Source organism: Equus asinus, chromosome 20 (assembly GCF_041296235.1).
Source record: "Equus asinus isolate D_3611 breed Donkey chromosome 20, EquAss-T2T_v2, whole genome shotgun sequence".
NCBI classification, from domain to species: domain Eukaryota; kingdom Metazoa; phylum Chordata; class Mammalia; order Perissodactyla; family Equidae; genus Equus; species Equus asinus.
In genome coordinates, this window is record NC_091809.1 from 19,215,007 (window position 1) to 19,241,141 (window position 26,135).

Below are 26,135 nucleotides of genomic sequence, written 5' to 3' on the forward strand. Positions count from 1 at the left end.
AGGATATGGGGATCTGGCATCTCTTCTGATCCTGAGGGACGGGTATCTATTGTATGAATGTTTGAGTAAAAAAACCAGAAATCGGGAATTTGTGATGGGTGAATATGTTTTCTGAATTATTTACTTTTGAACGTGACCATTTGGGTTGATGGAAACATCTGGGATATGAAAGTGAGTGGCTAGGAGTGGGGCAGATGCTAATTTCTCTATTGATTTACGCTCTAAAGGAGCTACAAACATAAAGCGGTCAATGGGTTAATCACATGAATAGTCATATAACACAGAAAAATGGTGGGATTTAGGATTTAGAAAAGACTGGGAATCATGTGTCCTGAGAGGGAGCACCAGGGATAGTGCAGTTGAGAGTGACAAGGACAAAAAAAGAGTAAAATCCTACTCAAACAAGGAGAGGTTCTTACGAGATGGTGGAGGGGAAATGACCTAGAGTAGTCCTGAGTTTTGACTGTAAGCTTTCTGGTCTTGACCCACATCTCTTTGATGATGTCCCAGGACACAGGTCAGATCTATCCCCACACGGAGCGAGGGATGGTGGAAGTACAAGAGAGCTGAGATAATTGTCCCAAAAAGGCAGGTTTCATTTATTTTTTTTAATTATTACTATTAATGCGTATTCAGTACTGGTGTGCTTTTTTTTTTTTTCTGAGAAAGATTCATCCTGAGCTAACGTCTGTGCCAGTCTTCCTCTAGTTTGTATGTGGGATGCTACCACAGCATGGTTGATAAATGGAATAGGTCCGCACCCAGGACCAAACCCATGAACCCAGTGTTCTTAAGCACAGCATGTGGAACTTTAACCACTCAGCCACAGGGCCAGCCCCTCATTTATCATTTTGATCCAATCTCACAATTTATTTTTACAGGGTAAGAGGAAAATGAGTATGATGGTCAAGTCTTCACAGAGGAACCAATCCAAACCAAAGCCTGGGTTAAGCACCTCCATCCCTTTGAGGCTGTCCAGTTACATCTTCCAGAGGCCAGTTACTAGAATCACATCCCATCCTGGCAATGAGATCAGATGTCATCAATGGGAAGAAACCTTGGAGCGGTCCCAACAAGTCTGCTCGCAGAAGAGACTGCAAGGGCTGCAGGCCTGCAGCAGCGCAGGAGAACTGTTAAGCCCTCTGGATCTTGCCAAAGCCTTGCACAACCTTACACCCAATTGCACAGGCACATCCCTGCCAGGCGTGCTCATGGGTGGTCTGAACTCCAGTCCCATGCCTGCCCCTTTCAGGTCTTTAGATTTTGCAGAGATGATTCCAAGAGCTGGTCTGGACATCCCCCAGCAACTCTGTAAACAATTTCTGGTGACTGAGGAAGATATCAGGAAACAGGAAGGGAAAGTGAAGATGGCAAGAGAGAGACTGACAATGACGTTGGTTTCAGACAGACTTGCTAGTGAGGCGGAGAGAGTGAGGGGCCAAGAAGGACATCCTGACAAACACTATGAAAAAAAGAGAAGATGGCGCAGATGACATGGAACACCACATGATATTGATGCCTCTTTGCAGTGTTCCTAATGTTTTCTTGCTTTGAGCTCTAGAAACTTTAGAATATACCAATACTTTTCTTTCACTCAGTTCTTTGGTGTGACATAGAAAATATAGACAGTGATCCTTTTGAGGTGAGAGATTGGGTTTCAGGTGGGAGAGAAAGGAGATCTTTTCATGTTGTTCTCTCATTTTCCTTTTGTAAGTATATTATTTATTTGTATTTTAAGGTCAACAGAGAGTTTTCAAAGTCATAGGATTCTTTAGAGTTTTGCCCTCACAGTCAGAGTAAACCTACCTAGGCCAAGTGGATTATCTTTTTTGTGTAATATTCCAACAGATTCCAACATAATATTTCATTAAAGAGCTGTCACATCTGTGTTCTCAAAAAAGATATCTGTATTTGGGTCTCTGTTTTTCTGTTATTTGTTGCACGTTGATTCATAGTTGCATATAATGAAACACCAGACTTCCCTCGGTTTTTTAGATTTATATGTGTTAGAAATCGAATTCATGAAAATTGACATGTATTTGGGGTATCATGCTATCAAGAGAAAGACTGTTTTCAGCAATAAATCTCACAATAAGCCACTGTGGGTTGGAATTTGTCTATTGGCTGATCAACTATGTTGTATTATTCAAATCCTCTATCATTACTTTTGTCTGACAGATTTATCAGTTTCTGAGAGCAATGTGTTAAACAATAATAGAATATCTTTGTATTTATATCTTCCCTAAATAATCAGTTATTTTTTAGTTAAATCTTCTCGTTTCTATTCTTCCATGTGGCAATCATCTGGAATTTGGCTAGAGTGTGTTTTTAATGTATTGTTTTAAAATTAACACTAAATTGGGGGAGGGGCGGCCTGGTGGCACAGTAGTTAAGTTCACATATTCTGCTTTGGCGGCCCAGAGTTCCCCAGTTCGGATCCTGAGTGTGGACCTACACACTGCTTGTCAAGCCATGCTGTGGGAGGTGTCCCACATATAAAGTAGAGGAAGATAGGAATAGATGTTAGTTCAGGGCCAGTCTTCCTCGGCAAAAAAGAGGAGGGTCGGCAACAGATGTTAACTCAGGGCTAATCTTCCTCAAAAAAAATTAATACTAAATTAGATGCCCTATATTTTTCTTTTACTTATGACTCCTGTTATGTTGTCCTGGGTTCACATTTCTTCTTCCTGACGTACATTCTTTGTCGATTCTTTCACTGAAGCCTGCGGGAAGTCAACTTTGAGTCTGCCTGTATGTCAGATAATGTCTTTCTTTCTCTGACAGACAGTTTGGCTAGGGGTTTAACTTAGCTTTGTAGTAATATTTTTTCCTCCCTTGTCAAGTTATTTAATAATTCTGAGCCTCCATATCTTTAGCTTAAAATAGGAATAAAATCCTAAAAATGTTGAGTGTAACTGACTGAAGGCACAGAGCTCACCGATCATGTTGCTTAGCAGACATTAAATAGTCGATAATGAGAGCTATTATTATTACTATAATCTCCAGAGAGTGTATTCTCAAGAGAATGACTGCTTAAGACTGAGAATGTGAAGCTCACACCCTGAAGACTGAGCAGTTGGCATGACAGTGATTTTAATTCTTAGCCCTTGGGGAGCTTCAGCTGTGGTCTGCAAAGCGTGTACAGTTGAAATAATTGATTCCTGCAAACCCACCACAGGACAGTGCAGCCTGCCTCATGCCTGGGATGCTCTGGGCTGCTTGTTGGGGAGCATCTACTGTAAGTCTAGATGGATTCTGTGCAGAAAGAGATGAAAAAAAGACTGTCTTTCTTTTCCTTCAGATTTTTACAGCAGAGTTTTATTCATTTTTACATCCAAAGCAGACACTCTCCTTCTAGAGCCTTGGTGTTACTCTGGGATTCAGGCTTCCCAGACACCTAGTTATTTCAGCTCCCAGGTCCCAATGTGACTGCAGAGTCACGTCTGACCCACTCCTTCCATCTTGGCCTGTTTCCCATCTTGAAGGACCTATGAGCAGGGAGAGGAGCCACCGAGGCAGATGGATCTGGAAGTCCTGGTGAACCTGAGCTTCAGAGAATGAAGCAGATATAGGAAACCTGAGACTGCCAAGGCTTCAAGGGCATGGGAAAATACGGAATAACTGAGAGGGGTGTGATGGCTGGCACAGAGGCAAGGGGAGAGTGCTCCAAAGTTGCCTGAGAAAGGAAACCTCGCACTGAGGTGGGGATTTGATTTTATATGATGACAATCTCTGTGCCAGTTTCACCAGTTCTCGTGTCCCTGAGGGATGAAATGGTGTGAAGCCACAGTACAGAAGTTTCAGTTGCCTTCAGGTCTTAAAGAAGGGGAAACCTTTTATCTGAGTCCCCTGTGAACCAGTCAGGGGTCAAGTTTAGAAAAGCCTGAAGGCTGTGTCTGACCAATGTGGTTTATTTCTGTTCCAGCCAAGCTCCTCTGGACCCGGGCTGGGAAAAGGGGGTCTCAGGCAGATCTAGTCATCGCAGCTTCCGCAGGTCAAGGTGGGGCAGGTAATAGCCCAGGCGTTGTTGTTGCACTTGATAGCCGCCCTCCTTCTTCCGCCGGCAGATGGTGAGCTGTGAAGTGAGGATCAAGCATCAGAATGGACCAGTCAGCTGCCCCGTATGGGAGACTCCAGAGCAAGGAGATACCAAAGACACAGAGACCTGATGCTTCCTGTGTCCCTCTCTTCCTTTTTTCCACTTAATTTTCCCTCTTGGTCCTTCTTTTTTTTTGTTTTTTTTGTTTTTTTTGGAGGAAGATTAGCCCTCAGCTAACTACTGCCAGTCCTCCTCTTTTTGCTGAGGAAGCCTGGCCCTGAGCTAACATCCGTGCCCATCTTCCTCTAGTTTATACGTGGGACGCCTACCACAGCATGGCTGCCAAGCAGTGCCATGTCCGCACCCGGGATCCGAACCAGCGAACCCCGGGCCGCTGAGAAGCGGAACGTGCGAACTTAACCGCTGCGCCACGGGGCCGGCCCCCCTCTTGGTCCTTCTTGTCCTTCCCTTTTCCCTCTTTCAGCTCTCCCTAACCCACAAGCTCTAGCTTAATTGAGGTATTAATGACATACAATAAACTTTATACATTTAAAGTAAATGATTTAAGTTTTGATTATGACACTGAACTATCACCACAATCAAGACAAGGAACGCCCATCCTCCCCAAATTTCCTCATGCTCCTTTGTAATTCCTCCTTCCCTGCCCTTTGCAAACACATTCTCATTCCTAGGCAACCACTGGTCTGGTATCCATCCCTACAGATTCACATGTATTTTCCAGGAGGTGTTTATAGATGTGCTCATTTTTATCTGGCTTCTTTCACTCAGCCTAATCATTTTGAGATTTATCCATGTCATTGCATGTATCAAGAATTCATTCCTTTCTATGGCTGAATAGTAAGCCATTGTGGGGATACACCACACTTTCTTTATCCCTTCACTTGTTGGTGGACATTTGGGCTGTTTTCCATTTTGGGCTACTATAAGTAAAGTTACTATGAACATGTGTGTACAAGTCTATGTAAAGACACATGTTTTTACTTCCCCTGGATGGATTCCTAGGAGTGGAATGGCTACTTAGGTGCATGTCATTTTTAAAGATGCACCCAAGCTCTTTTGCACGAGCACCAGTGAGAATTCCAGTTGCTTGACTTCTTCACCAACACTTTCTATAGTCAGTCTTTTTAATGTTAGCTCTTCTCAGGTGTGGTGTTATCGCCTTATGACTTTCACTTGCATTTTCCAAATGACTGATGTTGTTAAGAAAAGGAAAAGGCAAGCCACACACAGAGTGGGAGAAAATATTTGCAAAACATACCTCTAGCAAAGCACATGTATTTATAATATGTAAAGAGCTCTTACAACCCAATAGTAAGAAGACAGGCAACACTTCCTGGCTTACCAGGAGACAGCAGATCAGGCATGTGACAAGCACCAGGAGTACTGCCAAGCAGATGAGGATGATGGCCCAGAAGGGGAGGTCTGGGGAGACAAGTGCTTGGGTGAGCCACCTCCTGTCATTCTCCCAGAGCTTCTCCCGTCCCACCACTGTGCCTCGACAATGCTTGACATGGGTTGGCCAGCCCTCATCATTATCCAAGACCCCGTGCGAGTGGTTCTCTTTGATGGGGCACAGCATCAAGATGCTCCCTCCCCACCCTGGGCTGGGGCTTCCTGGAGGCTTACCAGGACTCTCAGTCAAGGTGTCATCTCTGTTGGAAGAATATCCTGGAAGCAAATGAAATGAAGAATGCATGTGAATGTGTTTTACTCTTTTCAAGCACAAAGAATGGAGAGAACAATCTCATAAACGTCCATGACCTAGATTTAACAATGTATATTTCATTCACTTAAAACAATATTTCATCCAACATAAAAATTACTAACACTTGCCACTCTTGCTTCATCCCATATTTTCACTGAAATATTAAAGTAGACTTCATGATATTTCACCCCATTTTACTTTCCATCTCTAAAAAATGAGGACACATTGCTACATAATCCAAGGCCATTATCACACTACAAAAGTGCAATAAATTAAATCAAATTCACACCTGTAGGCATGGAGGACTGAAATTGGGCTGTGCCATCTAATGATGGTCAGGGGGCGAATGGGTCATAATAGTTGACATGGGATCTCTCTAAAGCTGTAAATTCTCAAATGCTTTCTTCTCTGCCTACAAACACATTCATCCCCTTTTCCTATACTGAGTTGCTTTATATTCATTATCCAGGATTCACCTGCAATGTAATTTCCTCCAGGAAGACTTTTCTGATTACCACCCCAAGCATGGATTGGTTCACATCAAATAATTTAAATTTCCGGTTGCTTATTCTTGTTATGGCCAACTACAACATAAGCTCCAGGAGGCTAGGGCCACACAGCAGCCAATGGATACGGGAGGAGGGTTGCATGTTCCGCTATTTGTACACCCTCTCCCTAGACAATCTCTTAGAGATACGCTGTCTGATATGGAGCAGCAAGTGCTTTTCTAAATTAAAATTAATCTTAGTTAAATAAAATAAATCTGGTACCTCAGCAGCATTAAAACTCAGTAACCATAAAAACCAGTCACAGTATCATCCTTCAAGTCCTCAACAGCCACATGTGGCTATGCACTGGACAGCACAGATATAGAACGTTCCAGCACTGCAGGAAGTTCTAGTGTATGGTGCTGATCTGGAGCAGGACTTGGAAACTACAGGCTGTGGACCAAGTCAGGCCCATTGTCTGCTTTTATACAACCTGCAGATCAGAAAACAGGTCCACACCCTACACCTGCCAAAGCTGGTACACACAGCTGGAGGCCCTCACTGACCATCTGGCCAAGTGGCTTTCAGCACAGAGATAAGGAAACAGAAGTCCAGAGAGGAGAATTGATCAGCTTGAGGTCACAGAGCTGTCCAGCAGAAGGCAATGACCTCCTATATTCTACTGGGTGTCCTTTTCTCACTCCCAATGATGGGTAAAAGCCTGCCATCTGCCAGCCTCAGAAAGTTCAATGCTGTCTCAGCCCCAGGCCTCCAGATTCCCAGGAAAGGCGTCGGTTTCTTCCCCAGTGACCAAGGAGCCTTACCATCCACAAGGACACTTTTCCTGTCCAGGGTAAAGTTCTGCAGCTGGGTACCATTCTGGGTCAGCCGCAGGAATTCCTCATAAATGGCAGCTCTGTCCAGTCTCCGTGCCAATGGTGAGAAGGCACATAGGGAGTCCACCCCAGTGTGGTCACTGTGGGGGACAGACCTGGAAGCGCACAAGGGATGAACAAGGGTGTCTGGAATTCTACCCTGATTCTAGATTCCCTGCTTCTAAGTCCTGTCTAAGAGAACTTTCTGCAAGGTTAAAAACATTTGTGTCTGCATTGTCCAATGCAGTCATTATTAGCCCCATCATGGAATTTAATTTGATGTAATTAGTTTATAAATAAATAGCCCCAGAGACAACATTTTTGAAATGTTGGAGTAAGAACTTCTGCAAATGCATTAAAACAACAAGAACACTGGCAAAAATGGTCAAAATCAACTTTTTCAGAAGTCTAGAAATTCATCAAAGGCATGCAACAGAGTTAAGAAAAACGGTGGCATCTTGTTAAAGGCAGAAAACGTTGTGGCATTATAACTTGCACTATTCCCTGCCTGCTTTCACAAGATCCTCCATATCTTTGAAAGCCATCAGTCTCAGAACCATGCCAGCTGTGAAAACCAGCAGCCTAGCAGCCATAATGGGTTTGAAGTTCCCAAAAGACCTATCCCCATTGAACTGTCACTATTTGACCTGCCTGGCAGCTCCTTGAAAGAGCCCCGTGTTCAGGGCTTGTCCATAATTAACTCAGATCTTGCTCAGTGAGGAAAGTCCATTCCAAGGACACTTGCTAAAAACAATCAGTGGTAATTGTTTTACATTCTAGCTCCCTGAGTGAGTGATGCAGTTGAGGCAGGCAAGAGGTGAGCCAAAAACATTAAAGAAAAATTGGGGGAACGAGATATTCATGGGTAACTTTGAAAATATCCAACACATTTGTGGAGATCTAGAAGGCCACAAATATTCAGGGCTGTGTGCACGCCCAGGAAGGACTTGAGAAGGTCTCAATCTCTCACCTCTAGCTGAAAGCTTGACTTAATATCTGAAAAACTGATTAATGTAACACACCATATTAATAGAAGGAAGGACAAATACCACACAATCTTGATCCACACGGACAAAAAAGAATTACACAAAATACAACATCCTTCATAACTAAAAAACTCTCAACAAATTAGGAATAGAAGAAAACTTTTTCAATCTAATAAACAACATTCACGAAAAACCCACAGCTAACATCATACTCTATTGTGAAAGACCAAAAATGTCCCCCTAAGACCAGGGACAAGACGATGATGTCTGCCCTCATCTCATATGTTAATCATGGGTACTAGAGGTTCTAATGAGGGCAATTAGGCAAGAAAAAGAAATAAAACACATCCAGATTGGAAAGGAAGATGAAAAACTATTTCTTTTTGCAGATGACACAATATTGTATATAGAAAAATCATAAATACACAGACACACACACACAGACACATACGGTATGTGAATCGTATCTCAATAGGAGTATAAAACATTTAAACTGCCTCAGTGGTTAGTGGCTCCACTCTTGGACAGCAGAGTTAGACTGCCGGATTCTATGGCAACCAGTTCTAGCCCCCCACCTTCCATGGATCCTGACTGTAGTAGGTGATGTCTTGAAGCAGTGTTTCTATACACCATTTCCATGGCTCCCAGCGCCAGGCATTGCCATGTTTGCTAAGGTTTACAGAAGGTCTTTCGAGTCTCTCAGGCAGTTGTGCTCACTGCTTTAGGAAGAAGCCGTTTTTTAGGTAACAGCTTCGTATTCCTAGGGCTCTCTTCCATAAGAGATAGGTACTGGGAGATTATGGCATGGAGACACTTTTACTTAAAGGACAACAGAAGTCTCCAGAGTGATTGGGTCCTGAGTTGGAACTCACCTGAATGCTGAAACTTGACAGTCAGAAAAATAGCTTTTGATGCTGCTATTTCGGAAGAGCTGGTTGAGCTGAAAGACAGGGCAACACTTCCTTGGTCAGAATCCCGGGTCCAGTGGCATCAGAGAGTTTTCTGCCACAGAGCACACTTCCCCATCTATTCATTCTTGTCTCAAAAACGCTAGTCCAGCGTCTTTGTCTTGTTCTAAGGTTTGACTTAGCTATGTGACCCTGGGCCAGCTACTGAAGCTCTCTGTGTCTGTTTCTTAATTTATAAAATGGGAATAAGGACCTGTCTTTATGAATTGTTATGAACAGTCACCCCCTGACTCCCAAGGATCCACAGGTCAGTCTTTATTTGGGAACAGAGTGGACACACAACCCCATGCTCACCGCAGCCTCAATACTTCTCTTGTTCTGCTGGTGTTTGCTGGTGCCTGGCTGGGCGATGTCCTGGGAATAAAGTAGGTTGGTGACAGTGAAATTCAGCTGGAAGTGCTGGGAGCTGGGACTACTTGTTGGCTTGTCTGTCGGTAGATGAATTGTCGGCTCCAGTTCTACAATAAAAGAAAAGAAAGTACAAAAGTCCCCTATCTGGGGAAGGTTTTAACAAATGGATCATTCCAGCCAGTCTACTTATTCCTGGAAATGTGACCTGAGCTGGGTTTTTAAAAGTGGGCTACAGAAGACCCTCCATTTGCCTGTCCACCTTGAATCCATTCATTCGTCTACCTGTCCAACTCTCCACCAAGCATTATGAGTTCACTAGGATGTGGGGAAGAGGATATTGGGCCTCTCTGGGGCTTAGATGGCAAGCGCAGGTGTTGATCCCCCAGCGGGCATCTGTCATACACCTTTGCTGACCCAGCTTCCTCATGGGTCTTTCTGCCTCTGGTCTTCTTCCCCCTCCCAATTCATTCTCCACACAGCGTCAGAGGATGAGCTTTCTAAAGCAGAACTCTGAGTGTGTCATGTTCCTCCACAAACCACTCCAATGCCCAAGAAATTCCCTGCCCACATGTTTAGCCTCAACTGTCACCTCTCCCATGTCAAAGTGTATGCTCCAGCCACACCAAACTTCTCACAGCTTCCTCAAATATGCCATGATCCATCTACTTTCTAGATTACAGACACATGTAGCATGATTCCTCATCTCTTCCCTCTGGCTAGGTCCTTTTCTCCATCATATCTCACATCTCAGTTTCTTCATCACTTCCTCTAGAAAACTTTCCAAGACAGGGCTGTGTGCCCCTCCTTGGGGTTCCCATGGGCTCTTGACATTCCATTACAGCAATTAACACAATGTATCACCAGTGCCTATTTACCCTCATTAACTGTTCGTTGAATGCACGAATAAATGAATGAATGAATGAATCAATCAATCAATAACTCATAACTGGGGACCTAAGAAGGAAACCCAGGATCCTTCACATTTGGGGTTGGAAAAATTGACATGTGAAAAGTAACCATTCCCTTGGGTGCAACTGCTACATTTTTTCTTCATGCCTCCTGTTGGATGACACACTGCCGTGGGTCATCAAGATGAGCTTCCAGAAAGCCTCCTTTTTCCCTCTGGAGCCTCGATCCATTCCACTGTTACTCAGAAGTCCCATCCATCTGCATAGACTAATATTTTCCAGCTTAATGCTAGCCCCCTCATCTCACACCTGTCACATGCATGTCCGCCAACTGGTAGGTGGCACCCAGCCAGTGAGATGAAGCATTCAGGGTCTTGTCTAGAAAGACCTGCTTCACCACACTCGTGTCCAGATTGGAGGAGAACAGTGCCTTGATGGTGACCAACATGGAATCCAACCTGGAGACAGAGACCACATGAAGTCAGACAGCACCCAACACCAGCAGTGTCTCCCCAGTTCCTGCTTTATACAACCAGACACCTAGGGGCAAGCAGTGGGGGATTATCTGGCTGCCTCTTCCCCCAGGCTAGAGAAGAGACCCTGACCAAAAAGGGAAGGCTTCCAGGACTTGGGGACAGAAGCAATAACAGGAAAAATAATGAACATCTATGGAGCACCTCTAAGAATTGACTTACACATTCCCTCACCATCACGCTGGTGGAAGGTATTGTTACAATTATCCTCATGTTAAAGATGAAGGAACTGAAGATTGGAAATACTCAAAGTCAGCACTGTGTCCTATGACCTTCTTCTGCCCAAGTGTAGACGTCCTAGTTCCTCCATCCAACCCTCAGAGACCTGGGATCAAACCCAACTGTGACAGTTCTTGGGCTGTTCACCTCACTTCTCTGAGCCTCAGTTTTCCCACCTGCACAATGGGGATGATCATTGTATCCACCTCATGGGGGCCGTTGTGAGAACTAAATGAGATGATCTTGCACAAAAGTGCTCAGCAGGAGACTGACCATGGTCAATGTCATCACTGCAGAGCCAACAGCTGCCAGATCAGCCAATGCTTCCAATCTCTTCAACTTACGTCAAGTCGGTGACCAGGCAGGAGATGAATATGTCTCGTAGCTGGCTTCCTCTGTAGAGCTTGGTGACCTAGAACAAAGGATAAGGAGAGTGGGTGAGATGGAGTTCTCCTGGGGCTGCAGGGGACCACTAGAGCCAGTGAAAGATCACAGGCCTTGTAGAAAAGGAGACCTGAGTTCACATTTTTTCTCTGCCCCTAACTCACTGTGTGATCTTAAGCACACAGCTCCCCTTTATTAGCTTCAGTTTACCCATCTGAGGAATGGGGAAGGCAGCTAGGGCACTGTCTCTGGAACCTGAGAGAACCCGGAGCACACAGAGAAAGTGAAGAGTTGAGACAATCACTTAATAAATGTAAGTCAGACGGAGGAATGAGAGGGGCCTCCAGGGCAAGGAGAGATGGGAAATGGGGAGACACCCACCTTGTCCTGGATGTCCATCAGCAGGGTGGTGTACTCCAAGGACGTGGGTTCCAGGCTGCTGAGGTTGCAGTTGATGATGCGGAAATTTAGCTGGTACTCTCTCTGGATAGATAAACTCTTGGGGGCATAGCCTGCAGCCACCGAGAGGAAGAATAGACAGGCAGAGACTCTCAACTTTCAGCACAGAAGCATGGTGGCCCAGGGGCCTCCTGCCTACTGTCAGAATCATCCAGAATCAAGCCCACAAGCTGGGGGCTGTGAGGGTTTCCAAATGGAAAGTCACCCCAAAGTGGGGGAGAACTGGAATTTTACAAGAATTCTCCTGAGCTGAGGTTTTCTGCTGGGCTGATGCAGTTCCAGCTTCCTGGAATGCTCTTCTACCCTCTTCTTTTCCTGGAAAGCTCCTATTCATGCCTCAGGAGCCCAGTGAAATGGAGCCCCATGAGAGTAGGGACTCATCTATCTTGTTCTTGCCATGTCCCAGCGTGCAGCACAGTTTAGGGAACATAAAATCCTTTTCCAGGAAGCCCTCCTTGACTTGTCCCTCCTCCCAACTCCCATGGCACCCTGTTAATAACAGTGTTTATGCCCTTTTTTTGTCCATAAAAAATCTTTAGTTCACTTTCACTGTGAATTTCAGGGGAAGAACCTGTATCTTCTAACTCTGTACCTGGCACATGGCTTGGAACAGAATGGTCATATATATGTGTTTGATGAATGAATGAATGTGAGCTACAATGGATTCCCAAATATGAGGGCCTAAGATACTCATCTCTCATTTGATCATTCCTTCACTCATTTATTGGGTACCATGATGAACCCACATATTATGAACAGAGGATATAGAACCTCACTAGACATAACCTAATGTCCCTAATGTGGTAGAGCTCAGAATGCGAGGGGGGAGTTGGATAATTAAACAATTAATTGCAGTGGAGTGTGGTAAGTGTTGGTCTGGTGCCCATTTAGGAACTGGGGGACCACGTGCAGTGAGGTCTTTCACTCGCAGAACAATCAGAACTACTGACATTTGGGGCTGTATAAGTCCTGGGGGGTGTCCTGTGCATTGGAAGATAATAGCAATGTCCCTGGCATCTATACACTAGATTCCAGGAGCTCCCTCCCCCAGCTGTGACAATGAAAAATGTCTCCAGACATTTCCAACTATCTCCTGGGGGCAGAGTCACCCCTGGGTAAGAAACTGGCCTCGAGGAACATCACAGAGAAGACTCGCTGTCCCAAGAGACCCCATGGGTCAGAGATTTTGGTTTTGAATTAAAATTAATTACATTACTTGATCAAAGAATTTCATGCTGTTTGACTGACATGATAGCAGGGACCCTCCCCATGGGGGTTTGGGGAGGGTGTCCCCCAACCAGAACGTGGGCTGATTTGTTAAATAGAAAATAAAATAGAACAGGGACAAGTAGCGATCATATGAATCCAAGTCCACATGAACACTCACCATTGACGAAGAGGCTATCTCTGACCAGGGTGTAGAGGCCCATCTGGGTGACACCGTGGGTCAGCTGGTTCAACTCCCAGTACAGCTGCTTTCTGTCCAGCCCGAGGCCCACGGGGTCAGGGTGGTAGGTGCAGACAGCGTCCACGCTGGTGGCCTCCCCATCCTTCTCAGGCCTGGGGAGAGAGGAATGTGGAGACTATAGAGAGAGGTCCTGAAACCTTTGCGGGTGGGGGCCAGAAGGAGGGAGGAGCAAACGGGAGGACAGTGGGAAGACAGAGGGGCAGTCACAAAAGAGGTCGTTACTGGCAAATGCTCAGGAAAAGGTCTTACTTGAGGGAGATGAGCCTGCAACTCGAGTAGAAGGGGCCCAGGCTGCTCTTCTTGAACAAGGATCCAAGCTGGGGAGGAAGGGGGAGGAGGGTGAGCAGGAGGGACAGGGGGTGGGGGAGGGGCTGGCTAGAATTTAGCCTACCAGGAGCTGCTGGGGCCAGCATCTTACCAGGCTCTGCAGGACCCTCTCAGTAGAGTTGAACATGGCTGAGCCATTGCTCATGTCTGTTGAATACTGGAGGTTGGAGATGGTGAAGTTGACTGTGAGGGTCTTTAGGTTGTGTCCCAAAGCTGCAAGAAGAGAGGGAAAGCTATGGCTGTCAGTGACAGCTGGCCTGAGACCAGATCAGAGTCCTGGATTCATTACAATCTGCTGTCTTCACACCCAGTGGTACACCACCTACTCATGTGGTCACCCAAGTCAGAAACAGCATATGTGCTCAGCTCTTCCTCCCTCCCAGCAACACCAATTCCACTTGCAGAGTGGTCCTCACATATACTCCTGCTCTCCATGTCTGTCCCAGCTCAGGTCTTGCCTTCTTTTACCTGGACCAAACTCCAGCAGGCTCACTGGATGCTTTGTCTAAAGGATGCTCTGTACACGGAACACTAGAAAAATCTTTCTGAAGTGAAAATCTCACTAGGGCTGCCACTGCTCTAGTACCACCCATGGCTCCCTATGGCCTTCAGTATTAAGTTCAAGCTTCTTGACTTGGCACTCAAGGCCCTTCCCAAGCACGTTCCTGCCGACCTTTCAGTCTCAGTTTATCCATCTACTCTGGGTTAAGATTTATGCTTCATGGAAACCACATTGCTCTCAATCCTCTCCATACACCATGCTGTTTCTGGCCCCTGAGCCTTTGTTCATGGAATCCTCTCTGCCAGGAAAAGTCTTCATCCTCTATGCACCTGGATCCCTCCTACTCACTCTTGAAGACTCCATTCCAGTGAAACTTTCTCTAGCAAGCTCTTCCTCTTCAAATTATGCCAGGTGCCTCTCCTCAAAACGTCCCACATTGTGTTATAATAGTGTGCTAATTTCACAAGACCAGGGGCTCTCTGAGGGACGGCATCAGACTTCATTGTTGGTATAATCTTTGTGATTAGCATGATTGCCTTAAAACCATAATTTCACACCTTGGCTTCCCAGATCCTGGTTTACAATTGGCAGGTGGAGGTGTGGGGCTGGAGAGCCTCTCTTGGGAAATAAAAGGGGCACCCCAGATACCTGTGGTGGCTTCTGGTTGCACAGGTAATGAGGAAGTGGGCAGGAACGTGGTGACCGGCTCAGGAGCTGTGGAAAAGGCTGTCATCAAGGAGGGATAGAGTGGGAGAAGCCCCCAGGCTCACCTGGGTTGTAGCAGTGGTCTCCCAGGACCACCATTCACAGGTGAACCATAAATGAGAGTGAGGGAAGGGGTGACAGTGTGAGTAGAGGGATGAGCAAGCTTGTGGGTGAGATGAACCCAAGAAAGTGAGATGGGTGAATAAGAGAGAGACTGAACACAGAGGAAAGACAGATGGATGAGCAGAAAGATGGACAGACAGATGGGATACCTGGATGGATGGAGGAAGAATGGACAAATGAAGGGTCAGAGAGAAGCAAGAAGAATAAAGACAAGGAGAGCAGTTGGAGGGATGGGAAGAAAGAGGATGGAAGGACAGCAGGAAGGAAGGACAAAGAGGTGAGTGGGCAGAAGGATGGTTGGAAGGATGGATGGATAGAAGGATGAAAGGATGGATGAAGGAAGGAAGGAAGGAGTCCAAGAGAAGGGATAACTGGGAGGATGGAAAAATGGATAGGTTAAAAGATTATGAATGGACCCCTGAAAGAATGAATGGGAAAATTTGGTCAAACAAATGAAGGGCCACCAGAATTTTCAGCATGACAGAGATGGCTTTTGTGGTCCCTGTAGGAGATTTTGCTTTCAGGGGGCATGGACTACAAGGTCATTATCTGACCTCAACCCTTATCCCTATAGGGAACGCTTGTTCAAATTTATTTTTCTAACCTAGAGGGATGTAGAAAATTCAGAAAGCCAACACCATGGCTGCAGGTCCAAACAGAGGCCAAGGACTCAGCATTCTTCCTCCCACTGACACTCAGAAGAGAGGCCTAAGTTTTGTCAAGACCCATTGAGGCTGAAATGGGCACTGGTGGCAAAGATACATACTTGTAGGAGGCTCATCCGGACCACGTTCATTATAACCTGGAAACCAAAAAGTCACATGTTAAGGGGAGATGGCAAAACAATCTCAAATGTTCTATGCCTTTGTCCATGTGGGGTTCCTGCCTGGATGCCCTTCCCTCTGTACAACGTGCTCATCTACATGTCTTCTAAGATCAGACTCAAACATCATCTCCACTAATAAAGGCTTTCCTGATCTTTTGATTGGAAATTATTTTTCCCTACCCTCCTCTCCATCATGCCCCCAACAAGAGGCTCCCGTCATATTTATGTTCACACATTCATCCCCCAACATATCTATCCGTCCCACCATCTGCCCCTCCACCCTCCCTCCAGTCTATCCCTCCATCCAATAAGTATTTATTGAGAGCTTACAATGTGCCAGGTTCCGTTACATTTGGGGAAGACAGCACTGAACATAACAGTCTCTGCCTCACTGGAGCTACATTAGGACTGTTGTGCGTGTAGCCAACCTCCATCCCTGTGCCAGCACAAGGCCTGGGTTATGGTAGATGCTTGGTCAATGCTGAACGAGTGAACAAAATGAAGCATGTACATTGTGCGGTTTACGAGCAGAAAATCCTAAACTGGCCCTTGCAGTGGCCGAGGTGATGGGAACAGATGTGAACTCAGAACATCAAGACCCAGACTGGCCACAGACCTCCTGGGGGTGTGGTCAGGTCCCTTCTCTTCTCTGTACCTCCATCTCCCTCTTTGCTAAAATGGGTCATACAGGACCAGGATCGTTTCCTCCCACCTGATGGGGCTATGGAGATAAGGCAGTGTGAGTTGCCAAATGCCATTACCAGGTTGGACACAGAGAGGAGGGAAATTGAGTCATTCCAATCAACCTCCCCATGGCCAAACTCTGCATCTTAGAGCCCAAAATGAGAGTCACCATCGTAAATGCTGTCCCTTCCTGGATTCTAGGCTAATGTCCAGTAGGTCCAAAGCTTGGGCCCTTCAGATGTTCAGAGAGCCTGCCTCCCTCCTGGCCTCAGGGCCCCACCCAGGAGGGAAGCCCATCCCTGGTTGAGGCTGAGAAGAAAGCAGGGAGGGGAGAGAGATGTTGGGTTTGCTCTCCCCAGGGCCCCCTTCAAAGACTCTTCTATGAGTTAATGTGTCGAGTGGAGCACAGCGTTGGATGCTGACAACTGGGGCTCATGCCCTGGCTGTACCACTCTCAAGCTACACTCACTTGGGCAAATTACTTAACCTTCCTGAGCCTCAGTTTCTTCATCTGCAAAATGGGTTTAATCAAGGACCAGCCTTTCAGGGTGGCTGTGTGGGGTCAGTGTGGAGTCGAGATTCACACCTGAGTTTGTCCCAAGTTTTCCCCTAGAGAACTGACTGGTAAATGAAGAGCCTTCTAGGATTCAGGCGTGGCCCCAGTGAGGTAGGCTGAGAACCACTCACCATTGAGGTAGAGGCTGTCTTTATCCAGAGAATAGGGGCCCAGCCGGGTGATGCCACGGGTCTGCCGGCTCAGCTCATGGAACACTTGCTTGGCAGGCAGACCCAGGCCACTAGGGGGTTGCCGGTAGGTGCAGAGGATGTCCACTCCTGTCTTGGCACCATTCTTCACAGACCTGGAGAAGGAGAGGTTGACCTTTAGGGGAATGCAGCCCACTTGGCACCTCTCCTGCTGTGGTCACTACACATCTCACACTGTGTGTTCCAGCCTTGTTGAACCATTCACAGTTTCTCCATTGGGCCATACTCTCTCACCCCAGGATCTTTGCACATACAGTGACTTCTGTCTGGAAGTCTCTCCCCTTCTCTCCTTACCTGGGTAATTCCCCGCTCATCCTTCAGGTCTCAGCTTAGACACCTCCTCCTCCTCCTCTAAGAACCCTGCCAGCTGGTTCAGGGGCCTCTTCCGGTTCCCACAGTGCCCATGCTTCCCCCATCACAGCCCTGGTCACCCACTGTGTGAGCATATATTATTTGTCCCTACTTCCTCCAGATGGTGATCTCCATGTGGTCAGGTAAAGGAACAGCATAGTTCACTGTTGTCATGTTGAAGCCCAAGCCTCCAGTACATTACTTCTCCATGTAAAAACTAAAGTCCTGATGAATGGATAAACCAACGATGATACATACACACAGTGGAATATTATTTGGCCATTAAAAGGAAGGAACTTCTGACACATGCTACAACGTGAATGAATCTTGAGGATATTATGCTCAGTGAAATAAGCCAGTAAAAAAATGACAAATACATATGATTTCACTTATATGAGGTACCCAGAGTGGTCAAGTCCATACGGACAGAAAGTAGAATGGTGGTGGCCAAAATCTGGGGGTAGAGGGAACTGGAGAGTCGTTCTCTAAGGGATATAGTTTCAATTTTGCAAGTTCTAGAGATTGGTTGCACAGCAATGTGAACATAATACTACTGAAAAGGACACTTAAAATGATTCAGATGGTAATTTTTATGTTATGTATATTTTACCACAATTTAAAAAATCAATTTCCTTAGAACAAAGAATCCTAAAATTTCTATGGAACAACAAATGACCCCGAATAGCAAAAGCAATCCTGAGGAAAAAGAACAAAGCTGTAGGCATGACAATCTCTGACTTCAAAATATACTATAAAGCCATAGTAATCAAAACAACATGGTACTGGTACAAAAACAGACACACAGATCAATGGAACAGAACTGAAAGCCAACAAATAAAACCACACATTTACAGACAGCTAATATTTGACAAAAGAGCCAAGAACATACAGTGGAGAAAGGAAAGTCTCTTCAATAAATGGTGCTGGGAAAACCGGACAGCCACATGCAAAAGAATGAAAGTAGACCATTATCTTATACCATGCACAAAAAGTAACACAAAATGGATTAAAGACTTGAAACCATAAAACTCCTAGAAGAAAATACAGGCAGTACATTCTTTGACATCAATCTTAGTAGCATCTTTTCAATACCATGTCTACTCAGACATAGGAAACAGAAGAAAATATAAACAAAAGGCATTACATCAGACTAAAGAGCTTCTGCAAGGCAAAGGAAACCAGTGACAAAACGAAAAGACAACCCAGTAGCTGGGAGAAAATATTTGCAAATCATACATCTGACAGGAGGTTAATCTCCAAAATATATAAAGAATGCATACAACTCAACAACAACAAAACAAACAACCAGATCACAAATTGGGCAGAGGATATGAACAGACATTTTTCCACAGATATACAGATGGCCAACAGGCACATGAAAAGATTTTCAACATCACTAATTATTAGGGAAATGAAAATCAAAACTATAATGAGATAGCACCTTAAACCTGTTAGAATGGCTATAATTAGCAAGACAAAAAAATAACAAATGTTGGACAGGATGTGGAGAAAAGGGAACCCTCATACACTGCTGGTGGGAGTGCAAACTGGTGCAGCCACTATGGCAAACAGTATGGAGATTTCTCAGAAAATTAAGAATAGAAATACCATATGACCCAGCCATCCCACTACTGGTTGTTTATCCAAAGAACTTGAAATCAACTATTCAAAGAGACTTACACATCCCTGTGTTCATTGCAGCACTATTCACAATAGCCAAGATGTGGAAGCAACCCAAGTGGATAAAGAAGATGTGGTATATATATACAATGGAATACTACTCAGCCACAAAAAGACAAAGTCATCCCATTTGAAACAACATGGATAGACATGGATGGACCTTGAGGGTATTATGTTAAGTGAAATAAGCCAGAGAAAGACAAACACCACATGATTTCACTCATATATAGAAGATAAGCAAACACATGGACAAAGAAAACAGATTAGTGACTACCAGAATGGGGCTGGGGGGTGAGCAAAAGGGGTAAGGGGGCACATATATAGGGTGACGGATAAAAATCAGACCTCTGGTGGTGAGCATGATGCAGTCTATACAGAAACTGGTAAATAATAATGTACACCTCAAATTTCACAATATTGTAAACCATTATGACCTCAATAAAATAGAAAAAAGGAAAGGATACAAAAAATCAATTTCCTCCAAGACTCTACGCGGTGTAGACCCTGCTGATATCTCAAATCCCCTCTCTTCCCCCTCTCTTTCTCCCTCTCTGCTCCAGCCACACTGGCATCCTTGCTGTTCATTGAACATGCCAAGCTCATTCCCATCTCAGGACTTTTGTACATGCTGTTTCCCTGCCTGGAACAGTTTTAATTGTTGAATCTTTGTTACCAATTGGGTCACAGTTCAGAAGTCACCTCCACAGAGACGCTATCCTGTCCCCTGGTTAAGCTGCTTTCCTATCACTCTATATCTATGCTCCACATCACCTTACCTCATTTGAAATCACCTTACACAGGTATTTATTCTCCTGCTTAGTATCTGTTTTCTCCACTAGATGAGGGAAGGGGTGGTCCTCGTCTTGTCCCTGTGGGTCTCACCACCTGCTTCAGAGGAGCTGTACCATCGGCATCAGCGGAATGAGAATAGGAATGGAGAAGTGCTTCATAAATCCCGACAGAACGCAACCTGATCCAGAGATGGGAGAGTACCTGCCTAGTGGGTACAGAGTTTCTGCTTGGGGTGACCAAAAGTTCTGGAACTAGATGGGGTGATGGATGCACAATATTGTGCCTGTAACCGATGCCACTGAATTGCACACTTAAATATGGTTAAAATGGTTAATTTTATGTCTATATGTATTTTTTCACAATTTCAAAAATTAATAATGTAATAAAAAATGGATGCAGAAAAAGACCCTCCAAGAATAGCCTGTGGCAACTGGGGGTGGCCCCCATAGTCAGAAGTCCATGTCCTTTGGTGGTGGGTCATGGGGCGGGGGAGCATTCTCACCTTAGGGAAGTGACCTTGCAGCCTGCATAGCGGGGACCCAGGCTGCTCCTCTGGAACAATGGGCTGAGCTGGAGAGGAAGCGAGAGCCAGTGGTGGTCAGGGGTGGGCAACAGCCCCAAGGATGGGTCACGGAGAGCGGGAGGGGGAAGAGTCCTCTCACCAGGTGCTGCATGAGGGTGTCTGTGATGTTGAACTTGAGGGAGCCATGGCGACCCATGTCCGCTGAGTAGCGCAGGTTGTCGATGGTGAAGTTCACAGTGAATGGTTCCTCACTGACCTCTCCAGCTATGGTAAATGCAGAGAGAGGCTCGAGGGGAGGTCAGGGGGCCCTACGTCCACCCTAGATTGGGGCTTCAAAAGCCTCACATCCTCCTCCACATAAGCCTGAGGGTCACTTGTTAATGGAGACACTCCAGTAGCAAGTAATGGCAGGGCTAATGATTTGGGGGGTTGAGATGGCCTTCCCTCCCAGATGCAGGAGTGGAGGGCTCTGTGAAAACACTCGTGGCTTGTACTTTCCCAGGAGGAAAAGCTCCAATTTGCCACACTGATGCAGAACTGATGACCCCAGAGATTTTCAACCACATTCTCTCTGCTCTACCCGTCTACCTCTGTCTCTCGGTGCCTCGGTCTCTCTCTCTCTCTCTCTATGTGGATAGATAGATCTATATCTATATCTTCCAGGATTGTTGGCTTTTTAGACCTCTGCATAGAAGGTTGGCATATCTGGTCATCAGAAGAGGAGATCTATCTATCTATTTATTATCTATCTATCTATCTATCTATCTATCTAATCACTATCTATCACCTATCTATCTATCACCTATCTATCTATCACCTATCTATCTATCTATCTATCTATCTATCTATCTATCTACCTATCAACCATAGCCTATCATCTATCTTTCCTGCCCTTATAACTAGGTATGCCAATCTTCTGTGCATTTGGTTAGAAAAGCCAACAATCCTAGCAGCTATAACCAACCTCTCCACACCTCAATTTACTCATCTGTAAGATGAGATCATAATGATTCCTACTTCAAAGGTTGTTATGCGGTTTAAACAAGTTAATATTTGTAAAGCACTTAAGCACAGTGCTGGGCATGGAGTAAACACTGTGTAAGGGTTTATTACATAAAATAAATAAGCAAATGCTTTTTGATCACTTAGTATGTACAGAGCTTTTTACACGGATAAATATATGCTGGGTACTAGAATTACCCACATTAAACAAAGGAGGAAACCAAAGTACAGAAATGGTCGCCTGCCCGGGGTCACATCACTGGAGGGAGGGAGAGTCTGGTTGGACCCAGGTCCTCTGACCCCCGAGTCCTTGCTTGTGAACTCTCCTGCTACCTGCTATGCTCTTGCTCAGACTGATTCTGGCGCAGTGCTCAATAATTGGGGTGACCTGTGTAGAGCCCAGGGGAAGTAGAACAAATGATTGAGGCAAGACCAGAAGTCCTGTGGCCTGACTCTAGTAAAGATAAGCAATGCAGCAGCTAAATAGTCAAGACAAAACTCTGGGAGAAAAACTCCCCTCTCTTCCTCCCTTCTGTTCATCACTCCTTCCAAGCTTCCTTTTCCCCTTTCTTCCTTCCATCTTTCCTCCTACCCATTCATTTTTTCTTCTTCTTCCCTCTATCCCTTCCTTGCTTTCTTCCACCATCTATCTAACTATCCACCCATCCTTTCATCCAATCCTTTATCCATCCCATCAGCCATCCATCCATCCATCTATCCATTCATTCATCAATTCATCCATCCATCATTCCTTCCTAACTCACTCCTTTCCTTCTTTATTTCTTCCCCTTTATACCTCCCTCTATGCATCCTTCTGTCCATCTTTTCTTCCATCTATCCATCCATTTTTCTTTCCTCCCATCCTTATTTTGTCCTTCCATCTATTTATACATCTTTCCTCCCTTTCTCCTCTTTTTTTTCCTCCATTCATCTTTTCTTCCTTCCATCTGCTCATCCATCTTTTCTCCCTCTCTCCTTCCATTCATCTTTTCTTCCTTCTATCCGTCCATCTTGCTTTCCCTCCATGGACATTGACTTGGTCCTAAAATGCTCAGAAATTATTCCAAGGACTGGACAGTGGTAAACAAAGGAGTCAATGGAGCTGACTTTTAACTTATTTTTCTTCCTATAATTTGGGAAAAGACACCTGTTTTTGGACTACAGGAGCCCAGAACCCTGCTGTGGTTGGAAGGAGTGAGAGAGGCTGCTTTGATGTAAAAGGCCAGTGATTGACCCAGGGATAGTTTGAGGGGATTGAGAAAACACACCCCTAATGCAAGGGCAATTAATCCTTGAAAACCTACAAGGGTTTGCTGGGGATGCAAAGGGAGTTCCTGCATATAATAGGTGTGTACCTAAAATCAGTATATCTTTAGGAATAAATTAACTGATGGTGAAAAGCATCAAGAGTGGGATCACAAATTTGAGAGTGATAAGAACTCCAGGTTCTGCTATTTATTTGCTGTGTGACTTGAAAGCCTCTCTGAGTCTGGGTTTCCTCATCTGTGAAATGGAGCCAAGTGACATGGTTGCAGTCAGAATTAAAGGGTGGAGTGTATGTGTTCTGAAATGAATTGTGTACCCCCAAATGTCATATTTTGAAGAGCTAGTTCCTAGTCCCTCAGTAGGTGACTGTATTTGGAGATATGGCCTTTAAAGAGGTAAGTAAGTTAAAATGAGGCTGCGGGACGGGCACTATTCCACTCTGACTGATGTCCTTATGAGGAGAGGAAATTAGGACACAGAGAGACACCAGGAATGTGTGTGCAGAGGGACAGTCACATGAAGAGGCAGCAAGAGGGCGGTCATCTGCAACCAAGGAGATGGCCTTGGGAGAAACCAACCCTGATGGTCCTTTGAACTTGGACACCAGCCTCTAGACTGTGAGAAAATATACTTCTGTTGTTTGAGCCACCCAGCATACGGTATTTTTTTACGACAGCCATAGCAAACTAACACAGTGTGTAACTTAGCATGGTGCCTGGAAGGTGATCAGTTTCAACAAATGTTCACTGGAAATCCAACCACAACTGGTACAACACTGATGTGGAGAACCTCTCAGATCAACAAGCAGAGATAGGAATAAAAGGAGAAGAAAGGAGGACCAAGGGCAGGGCTGTAAGACAATTAAAGTGAAAACCATGTGAGGGCAGAATGGGGCGGAGAACACGTCTGTGTCTAAGGTTTTCTCACCCTGGGCTAGGACTCTCCACCAGAACCTGGGAGAGAGAGAAGGGATGAATTAGGGGCTCTTTCGGAGTTTCCCTCACCAAAGGCATGGGGTGAAGGAGAACAACTGCTCCTCAACCCCAAATGGGGAAAGAGCCCAGGAGATAAGGCCAGAAATACTCACTGGTAGTAGTCGGGGCTACAGCTCCATAGGTGTAACCTGTAGAGAGATGGCGAGAGGAGCTGAGCAAGAGTTGGAGTGAACACAAAGGATTAAGGGAGAGGGAGGATTCAGGGACCTTTGTGGGAGAAGCAGAATGGAAGAGGCAGTGGAGGGACATTTAAGAGAGGCAACAAGTCAGAAGGTGGCTGGACTTAATGATCACCCTGTGACGGGAAGATTAAACCCAGACCAGAAGGAGAAAAAGATGGACCATAGCTTACTTCAGAGAAATGGAGGCAACATAAATCTCTGACTAGGAGAGAGACCATGGCTATAGCCCCTCACCATTGACATAGAGGCTTTCCTTGTCCAGGGTGAAGGAGCCCAGCTGCGTCATGCCATGTGTCCCATTGCTCAGCTCCCAGTAGAGTTGCTTTCTGTCCAGTTCAGGCCCCGCAGGGTCAGAGTGAAAAGTACACACAATGTCCACTCTGGTGGCTGCTCCACCCTTCTCAAGCCTGGGGAAGGAAGAAGATGGGGATGTGGGATACCGAGCAGGGGTCCTTCCGGGTGTGGAAAGTGGAAGGGAGGAGGCTGATGGAGATGCTGAGGGGCTCGGTCTGATGTCTGGAGGGGCTATCCTAAGTGTTTCTTGTCTGAGACAACCCCCTCACAATTAAGGACAGAAAACACTTTAATTAGAATTTGAAGACAGGATACAGTGGCTAGCCCTCTTCTAAGAAGAGAGCCTTCATTTGAAACTAAATATCATCGGGATTCCATAAACTCTAAACACAATGCCTCATTTCCAAGCCTTGAGCATTCTCATCCACTAGGCTTGAAGAAGGCATGAAGAGATCACGGTGGGTGCTGGAGGCCACTGGTTCCAGGAGCATGCCCAGCAACTGAGCCCTCCTGGCTGGTGAACGAAGGTCCACCTGATCCAACGAATCATTCCATCTGGTGTCTCACCTGAGTGAGGCCAGTCTGCAACCAGTGTGGAGGGGACCGATACTGGTCTTATTGAGCAACAGCCGGAGCTGGTGGAGAAAGAGGAGGCAGTGAGCAGAAGGGCTGAGTGGCTATGTGGGCAGGAGTGAGGTGGGCTAACAGTGGTCATCAAGAGGTTTTCACCCGGTGTTGTAGGATCCTCTCAGTGGCGTTGAACTTTGAGGAAGCTGGGCGCCCCATGTCCTCTGTGTAATGCATGTTGGTGATGGTGAAGTTCAAGGTGAAGGACGCCAGGGTGAGGCCAGGGGCTGCAGTGGGGGAGGAAGAGAAAGGTGTCCACTTGGGACCATAATAATGACCAGGGTTGCCTGGGGCTCTAACCAAGGGGCAGCAGCAGAGGACTAAATACAGTCATGGGCTACAGGACCTGAAGGAGAACATTATGGAATTCCAAAGATATCAAGAACCTTCACTCATTCACTCAGTGAGCATTTATTGAACACCTAATGTATGTGAGGCTCGGTGCTGGGCTCTTATGGGACAAATAGAGCATAATCTCTCAATTGTGTGGACCAGACCATTATGCTTCAGTGGAAACTGGGGGCTAGGCAGTTCCAGGAGGAGCAGCCAACCAGTGACTGAGGAAAGCTTCCCAGATGAAGCATCATTTCAGGTGTGACCAAAAGCATGAGTAAGAGTTAGGTCACAGGAGCTGAGCAAGTGGTAAGAGAGCTCAAGCAAAAGGACAAGCCTAGGTAAAGGCCCAGCAGGACTACAGAGCAAGTGAACTCAAGGAACTTGAAGTCCTTTTGTTATGGTCACAGGGAAGCCTAGATGTGAGGCTGGAGGGATTCTCTGAGTCCCAAAAGAGGAGGGAGTGACTATGCAGCACAGGGGTTTGAAAACAATTTGTAGAGCAGGTGGAATCATCCAAAGATTGTCAATCAGGCAGGAATCATATGGACATAGGTACACTGGCAGGGACGCTGCAGCTGCCGTGTGGAGGACTGTAGGAAACCAGAATGGAGGCTACTGCAGTCGTCCTAGTGAAAAATGGCAGTGGCTGAATAAAGGCAGAGTGATGCATATGCAGAGAAAGGAAGGACTCGAGAGAGATCCCAAAGGGAGAAGAGATGATTTGGTGATGGATGGATGAGGGAGGTGAGTG

The 26,135-nt window shown here is 45.7% G+C and overlaps 2 protein-coding genes across 2 annotated transcripts in view; one reads left to right on the forward strand and one right to left on the reverse strand.

Annotated features, from left to right (window-relative positions):
- Window positions 1-810: 810 nt before the first annotated feature.
- Window positions 811-1,493, forward strand: LOC106825764 (methyl-CpG-binding domain protein 3-like 1). The gene has a single exon (XM_014832738.3). It carries the CDS (start codon window positions 894-896, stop codon window positions 1,491-1,493), a length of 600 nt encoding a protein of 199 aa, XP_014688224.3. The 5' UTR covers window positions 811-893.
- Window positions 1,494-3,302: 1,809 nt separating this feature from the next.
- The window catches only part of LOC106825765 (mucin-16-like), a 75,497-nt gene continuing 52,664 nt past the window's right edge, over window positions 3,303-26,135 (reverse strand). Inside the window, exons 47-67 of the mRNA XM_070491477.1 lie at window positions 25,151-25,275; window positions 24,989-25,056; window positions 24,362-24,534; window positions 24,038-24,073; window positions 20,822-20,946; window positions 20,662-20,729; window positions 17,259-17,431; window positions 15,828-15,863; window positions 14,882-14,947; window positions 13,823-13,944; window positions 13,654-13,721; window positions 13,324-13,496; window positions 11,859-11,989; window positions 11,438-11,505; window positions 10,651-10,799; window positions 9,377-9,540; window positions 8,987-9,054; window positions 7,078-7,244; window positions 5,687-5,728; window positions 5,403-5,482; window positions 3,303-4,075 (exon numbers count right to left, since the gene is read on the reverse strand). Of these exons, the coding sequence (XP_070347578.1) occupies window positions 3,977-4,075; window positions 5,403-5,482; window positions 5,687-5,728; window positions 7,078-7,244; window positions 8,987-9,054; window positions 9,377-9,540; window positions 10,651-10,799; window positions 11,438-11,505; window positions 11,859-11,989; window positions 13,324-13,496; window positions 13,654-13,721; window positions 13,823-13,944; window positions 14,882-14,947; window positions 15,828-15,863; window positions 17,259-17,431; window positions 20,662-20,729; window positions 20,822-20,946; window positions 24,038-24,073; window positions 24,362-24,534; window positions 24,989-25,056; window positions 25,151-25,275 (2,201 nt within the window). The 3' untranslated portion in view covers window positions 3,303-3,976. The remainder of the gene's footprint in view (window positions 4,076-5,402; window positions 5,483-5,686; window positions 5,729-7,077; window positions 7,245-8,986; window positions 9,055-9,376; window positions 9,541-10,650; window positions 10,800-11,437; window positions 11,506-11,858; window positions 11,990-13,323; window positions 13,497-13,653; window positions 13,722-13,822; window positions 13,945-14,881; window positions 14,948-15,827; window positions 15,864-17,258; window positions 17,432-20,661; window positions 20,730-20,821; window positions 20,947-24,037; window positions 24,074-24,361; window positions 24,535-24,988; window positions 25,057-25,150; window positions 25,276-26,135) is intronic.